At 47.0% G+C, this 7,848-nt stretch overlaps 1 protein-coding gene across 1 annotated transcript; it reads left to right on the forward strand.

Moving 5' to 3' along the window:
* Positions 1-3,980: 3,980 nt before the first annotated feature.
* GARIN4 (golgi associated RAB2 interactor family member 4) lies at positions 3,981-6,252 on the forward strand. Its single transcript, XM_012459217.2, has one exon. The coding sequence runs from the start codon at positions 4,390-4,392 to the stop codon at positions 6,139-6,141; it is 1,752 nt and encodes a 583-aa protein (XP_012314640.2). The 5' UTR covers positions 3,981-4,389; the 3' UTR covers positions 6,142-6,252.
* The last annotated feature ends 1,596 nt before the right edge of the window (positions 6,253-7,848 follow it).

Here is a 7,848-nt window from a genome sequence, read left to right on the forward strand (position 1 = left end):
CATGGTAAACGTGTGTTGTGCTGGTTTCTGTTCATTTAAATCTGTTGGTTGTTGAGATCCAGTGATTCCTGCCCTTCCCTCTCTATTATGGGGGGTGCCTGGCTTTAAATTTCTCCGGATATCATCCTTTGCTCTTTGGGGCATCACTAGATGGGATAGTTGACTTCCAGTCCTGTTCCTCAGTCCCGGGTACCTTATGCTCCATTTCTCATTGACAAACCCTGAAACAAGGTACCAAATATATCCTTTAGATTAACAGTTTGGTGTTTAGAATTTTGATATAAAATCTGAATTGCTAGATACCTTAACTACATTTTCTCTGAATGTACAAACACCTAAAATCTACACCTGTTGTTCAGCTTGAACCTTTGACCCCTAACTTGCTGCCACAGAACTCCTCAGTTACTCACTTGAGTTAAATCTGTTATCATTTCTAAATGTGTGTCTCATTGTTGGAAATATATGTCAGAAAAGAATGGGAAGGGGGACCAGAGGAAGAGAGTAACTTTAGACAGCATGGGTGTGATAATTCAAAGACCGGTATTCCACTGAAATTGCTGGAATTTCCAGAGCATATGATTCCTTAGGCCTGCGAGAGCCAGGCCCCCTCGCTCTTTGTGCTTCTCTATAACAGTCACAGGCTAGACATAAAAACTGGCCACTCGCCACGGGTGCCATTCTTCAGAGACACTGCCCTCTTCAAATGTCAGATTCATTCATGAATTTTGTGCCTACTTCTTTGACCTCATGTATGGTTTCTTTAAATGATCATTTGTGACACAGATGTCCTCATTTTATTTTAATTGCACAGCAGGGGTCTTTCCTAATCTGTCAAGAGCCATCTGGTGTTAATACCATTCACCACTTCTTTCAGGAGATAATCTATGTTCCTTATCTTGGTGGAGGGGAAAACATCCCTTGCATTTACCTTCTAGTTATGGGTAGAGGCACCAGCCACCAGCCATTATGAAATTCAAGACAATTTGTAAGCTGTCAAGGACAACAATGGATTAGAGAGGAAGGAAGTTGGGGGTGGATGGTGGTTACAGCAAGAAAACTTGAGATGTATGGGAAGTGTAAATGAAGATCTATCACAAATGCATTAAAAATAGTTTTGTTTTATGTAGCCAAGTTTACGTTCTGATATTTTAATTTTAAAAAGGATGACTATGCATTTATTGTCAAGTCATTTAGTTTTTTTGTTTCACATTTAAAGGAGAGGGAAGGTGGGGGGATCTGAGGGAATCAGCTTAGATGGCACCACCACCAATATCAAGCACCTGTTTGACAGTGTCTTTGCACCGAGCTCTCCTGCTGGCGGTGGTGATGTCACACCACCAGGGTGTGGAAAGCCACCCTCTCTCCCCTCTCTTGCCTTCCTCCTGCCCTCTTGCCTTTCCCTGAGAGCTGCCGGACACCTGTTTCAGAGTCAAGAGCTTTTAAAGGGTTCTGGCCCAGGATGAGTTCTGGAATTGAATCTTTCCACTGTCTGTTAACTAAAATACTATTTTCCATTTGTATCCTAATTTCTCCCATGGGCTTTGAATAAACCCTCAACGCTCCAACCCATATCGAGCTTTCTCCTCTCTTCCCTGTTCCATAGCCTCTGGTTGGGTTCATGTACTGTTTCTCACTGGAGTGAACGTGTTTCCAATTAGAATCCACCTGAAAGGAGGTCACATTTGCCTACTGAGCATCCTGTGTTCTTGTGGTGGCTCTAACTCCAGAAGCTTTCAAAGGTCTCATCAAACACTGCTTTCAGAAAGGAATTTACACTGAGGTTAAAAGGACTGTTGAGGACTAATGCTAACAGAAACATTTATTGAGTAGGACAATACGCTAAGCACTTTACATGTGTTTTCTCATTTAATCCTCAACAACTGCTATCCCCATTTTACGGATGAGGGCGTGGAGAGCTCACTAGCTTGCTCGAGGTCTCACAATGGATCTTTCCAAAGTTGAAGCCTATTATTTTTTTCAACCACAATGGTTTCAAACAACAGTATATACATTTGTGTGTGTATGTATGTGTGTGTGGTAAAATATACATAAAATTTGCCATTGTAACTATTTTGAAGTATACAGTTCAGTGACATTAGTACATTCACAATGCTGTATAACCACTACTATCTAGTTCCAGAACCTTTTCATTGTCCCCAAAGGAAATCCTGGATCCATTAAGGAGTCACTCCTCATTCCCCCTCCTTCCAGCCTCTGGCAGCCACTATCTGTCTCCTGTTTCTATGGACTTGCCTATGCTGGATTTCATGTAAACAGAATCATACAATATATGGCCTTTCACACAATATGGCTGGCTTCTTTCACTTAGCATAATGTTTTCAGTGTCAGCCTATCATATTATGTAATAATACCTTATTTCTCTTTATGGCTGAATAGTATTCTGTTGTATGGATACTCTACATTTTGTTTATCCATTCATCATTTGATGGACAGGTGTGTGTATGTTAAGAAAGAGCTAGCCTTTATCTTCAAAGACTGAATTTCTAAAGTAGGATCTCGGGCCTAACATCAAATGGGGAGAAAAGAGAGTTGGAAGCAGGGGCTCCTTGTCAGAAATTCAGGTAACAGTTTGGAAATTACTTATTCCTGGGCTAGCTCTGTGGGTATGGCAAGGCAGGGGGTATAGTGGCACCTGTTCCCTATTGGTGTAAAGGGCTTGCAAACTACTTCTGCATGGTAGAGAGGTTAGTAGAGGAGGGCCTTTGATAGGCTCCTGGAATGTAAGCTCACACCTTCCACCCTACCCTTTTCTCCCTGGATTTCACGGGGTAGGGGATAAGAAGGGTGAGGGGTAAACACTAGGTGCTTTGAGAGAATATCTGGGCTCCCTGACACAGGATATTGGTACAAGCCTGATGGAGGGGAGGAACAGAGGTGGCCCCCTGAATAATTTAATCCCCAACTCAGCCCAGCCCCTTCCTGAAGTGGTTGTCCTGGATTCTTGGTAACATGTGCGTGCGCGCGTGCACACACACACACGGAGAGAATTAATTATGCAACTATTTGGCTTCCCCAAGCTTTTTTGTAAGTTCTGTAGTGGTTCAGAAGGAAGACTTTAAAAGTAGCAAGACCTGTATTCAAACAATGCCTCCATTGCCTAGGAGTTCTACAAATGTAGGTAAGTTACACAACTTCAGTTTTTCACCTGTAAGATGAGAAGAGTTGCAATAGTATCAAACTGGAATGGAGTTTGATACATAGTATGCCACCTAGGAGAAGCAATCTCTCATGTTAGTATTAAAGGTTATTACTAAAGATTTCCATGGTCAGCATGAACTGAGATTTTATGGAAGAGTGGGCTGAGAACCAAGACTGCCAATTCTAGGTTAAAAAAAAAAAAAAAATTAAACCGGCGCTGTGCGGTGGCTCATGCCTGTAATCCCAGCACTTTGGGAGGCCGAAGTGGGCAGATCACGAGGTTAGGAGATGGAGACCATCCTGGCCAACATGGTGAAACCCTATCTCTACTTAAAAAAAAAAACATAAATTAGCTGAGTGTGGTGGTGCAGACCTGTGGTCCCAGCTGCTTGGGAGACTGAGGCAAGAGAATTGCTTGAACATGGCAGGTGGAGATTGCAGTGAGCTGAGATTGCACCTTGCACTCCAGCCTGGAGACAGAGTGAGACTCCATCTCAAAAAAAAAAAAAATTAAACCATGTACTCAAATGGTTCAAATGTATCTCATCATCTTGCATTCCTATTGACCCCATGTAGTTGCTGAATCTTTTGAATTGGGGATGAGGAAGGGAAGCAACCACACAACATTTTCTCATTTGAAAAAGTTTTATTTTGGCACCCACCCAAGTATCTAGCAATGAGGGGCTGTCCTCTATGAGGCAATGGAGTATTAGTGAGAGGATGATGGCCCTGGCCTGGGGGATGAGAACAAAGGGGTATGTGACAGCGACAGGTCACAAAGGGAAGCAGAAGATAAATATGGCTGCAAAGGGGGTTTAGGCAGAGAGGGTGGTCACTTCCTGTCACTAGGACTATAGTTTGTAGACTCAGGGAGAGTCTGAAACTCTCAGGGAGAGTCTACAAACTGTAGATAAAAAAATCAGAGGTGGAGGTGAGGGGGTTAGACTCAGAAGAAAACCTCTCTGGAACCCACCCTGCATCTCTACATCTTGGAAGAGGCTGGAGTCCAGGTACAGTATCCTGCAGAGCAATCATCGTGCTCCCACCCCGACCCCAGCCTCTGGGAGGCTCTGAGGCAACGGCAGGGGCCTGTGGGGTGGGGTGGGATTGAGAGACCAGCTGCAGAGCCATCTTTATGACCCAGAGGCATCACTGGTTCCTCATCTGCCACCAGGGCCAAGGAAGACACAGAGACCTGCCTTCCAGTGCTGCCCTTGTGCTGAGACAGCCATGAACAGCGAATCTCTGCTGCCATATTATACGGCCCAGAGCGGCTCCGGCATGAGCATGTTCAACACCACCATGGGGAAACTGCAGCAACAACTGTACAAGGGAGAGTATGATATATTCAAATATGCACCGATATTTGAGAGCGACTTTATCCAGATCACCAAAAGGGGAGAAGTGATTGATGTGCACAACCGTGTCCGTATGGTGACCATGGGCATTGCGTGTAGCAGCCCCATCCTCCCACTCCCAGACATCATGCTGTTGGCGCGACCGGCCACTGGCTGCGAAGAGTATGCTGGACGTGGCAAGGCCACCAAGAGAAAGAAATGCAAGGTAGCAAAGACCTTAGAGCTCACCAGGCTCCTTCCCCTGAAGTTTGTAAGGATTTCTATTCACGACCATGAGAAACAACAGCTGCGCCTGAAGTTTGCCACTGGCAGATCTTGCTATCTGCAACTGTGTCCCGCTCTCGACACACGGGATGACCTGTTTGCCTACTGGGAAAAGCTAATTTACCTCTTGCGGCCACCCATGGAGAGTAACAGCAGTACCTGCGCCATTCCAGCTGAAGACGTGATGTGCATGCCTGTGTTTGAGGAAGAGAGGAGGAGTCTGGGAGCCGCGGATCTTCAAGGAAAGGGGGATCAGGACCAGGTCAGCATCCGGAGCCTCCACATCGTCTCTGAGGTATGTGAGGCCACCTCTGCTGCTTACGCTGGAGGGGAGAGACTCCAACATGACTGTCACAAACCCACTGACAGTCTCAATGTATCTACCCCTGAAACATCTACAGAGCTTGCTGAGGAGCCAGCAGCAGCAGGGGCAGCTGCAGGGGCAGCAACAGGCAGCATAGCAGGTGCCTTGAGTGTGGCAGCAGTCAAGTCTGCCCCTGGACAGGTGAGCGCAGCCATCGCCGGGACGGCCACCATAGGTACAGGAGGAAGCAAAGGCAACACGGCCCTTGCAGGAATTGCCAGCATGGCTCCAAAGAGCAAGGAGGTGGCTGTGGCAGGGGCTGCAGGCAAGTCCTTAGAGTGCGTTTCCAGCGCATCCACAAGCCTTTCCCCAGAGGGCAGCATGACTCTGGCCATCGCAGGAGTAGAACGGACCAGCAGGACTGCTGCAGAAACAGACACGGATGCAGCAGCAGGACCTCCCCTCTCCACACGGCAGAGCAAGAGCAACCTGAGTGGACAGCATGGAATGGAGCGAACCCAGGCCAGAGCTGAAGCCCGCAAGGAGAGGAGGGAAAAGGACAGGGCTCTCAGAAGAAGTTCCCATCGCCAAAGGACAGGTGAAAGCTGCCACAAGACAAGAGGGGACAAGACTGCCCGAAAGTCCTCCAGCAGGTCCGCATCCAGCCATAGAGCCAGTAAAGATGACAAAAAGAAGAAAGGCCATGGAAGCCCGGGGAGCGGCGGGCATGGGGGCTCGCATAAAGGCGCCAGCCACACGCCCATCTTGAAGGAGTCCAGCACCTCTCACAAATCCAGGAGGAGCTTATTGACCACCAGTTCCGGTTCCGGCAAGAGACTCGGCAGGATCAGCTCTTTCCTGAAGAACGTCAGAGCTAACCTTACTACAAAAGCAGTGGGTGCGCCACATGGCAGAGATGACGACATCATGGCTAAGACAGTGGAGAGGAGCACCATGGTGGCCATTGCCGAGACAGCAGAGGGTGGCCAGGGGCTGGAGATGGTTGGTTCTATGACATCTGACATTATGGAGACAGTGGCCTTTGAAGTCCATTAAATAGGACCCCGAGCTGCAAGCCACAAAGTGGTCCAGAGCTCATGGGACTGTCCCTGGAGAGCCTATTCCACCATTCTTTACAGCCATTTAAATAAAGAACCATACATCTGAGAATGGCTTGATGGCTGAATTTTTGTGTCCTGCAGCCTAGCAGCGACCTCACAATGGATTCTGTGATGTCAACTGTGCTGCAGCCTGAGACCCCAGGAGCCAGCCAAGGTGAGCCCCACCTCACACTCACGCTCAGCAGAGCCCAGATACGTGCTCCAGCTTTCCTCAACCTCTTCCCGGCTTTGGTTCCCAGGACTATGGTCCACCATCTCCCCATACTTTTTATAAACTTGCCCCCCCACCAACTCCGGGAGATCCATAGACAAAGCAAGAACAGAACTCTTGCCCCTTGGACTATTCAGGGGAGGGAGTAAGGGAGCAGCAGCATGTGTTGGCAACCAGAGCGGGGAGGAGCATTGTCTAGACTTAGCAATCCCACTCCTAAGTATACCCCTGAGAAACACGCATGTTCCAGGAGACAGCCATGAGGATGTTTATAGCAAAATAATACTGGAAACTGTCTAAATTTCCATGAACAGAACTGAGAGGGTTATATGCAGTGACAAATCAATGGCAGCTACACATATTAGCATAGATACATTTTGCTCATCACGTTAAAGTTTTTAAAAAAGCAAATTGCAGAATAAGATATCATTCTAAAAAACAAGATCAAATAAAAATAATATGGTACATATTTGATACATGTTTGGGAAAACAAAACCAAGGGAATGGGGAACAATTTGGGACAGTGGTTTTCTCTGGGGTGGAAAGGCAAGAGATTGGATCAAGGAGGCGAACACAGGCTCTTACTGGTGTTGGGAATTGTTTCAGTTCTTAAGCAAGGAGGTAGGCACAAGGTTGTTTATGATTTTGTTGGGTTTTGCATTTCAATATTGTGTTTCGTATTTTAATACCTCTGGAATCAGAATGGTCCTACAATCACCATGGCAATTCTGATTGCCCCAGACATATCTTCACCAATTCCTTCTCCTTAATACTTTCATTTTTATGTATGCACAAAAGGGATCTAAGCCTGAAAGGCTCATTTTGTGAAGGTTCAGATGTGAATGACATTATTATAAAAAGCCTTGGGAAAGAAAGAATGATATCCCTATTTTACAGAAAAGGACACTGAGGCTCAAGAGGGTAACTTGAGAGGGACAGAGAGGGACCTTTGCAGATCTCCCAGCCCACTTCTTTATGCAAAGGCCTGTCTGAGACATGGGAAGGAGGCAAAGCCAGCAAATCCAAGGAGAATTGGGCAATGCAAGAACCTGAGACTTACCAGGTTCCTACCGCCAGAGTCTAAAACTGTATGGAGATGAGCACCAAAATTCCTGGATTGAGAGGAGGGGATGTGGGGGCAGGGGAGATGCCTGGTGGTGAGCCGCTGTGAACTGGCTTTGGAACTTCAGTGAGCTCATAGTCCTTAGCTGGCCTTATCTCAAGAGTGTCCAGACCACCCTTAAGCCGTGTCTGGCTCCCAGGCTTCGCTCCCCAGTTTCTGCCTCAGCTATAAACAGACCTCCCTCCTGGAATTCCAGGCCTTGCTCCCAACCAGGGACCGCTTCTGATGGGGGTTGCATCTCTTTCAGCCCAGTCCTCCCCGAGCTGCTAATAAAACGCTTAAAAGTCAGGCTCAGAATGGCTTCTCCA

This window comes from Aotus nancymaae, unplaced genomic scaffold, assembly GCF_030222135.1.
Source record: "Aotus nancymaae isolate 86718 unplaced genomic scaffold, 86718_ANA_hifiasm-v0.15.2.pri h1tg000032l_0, whole genome shotgun sequence".
Classification (NCBI taxonomy): Eukaryota; Metazoa; Chordata; class Mammalia; order Primates; family Aotidae; genus Aotus; species Aotus nancymaae.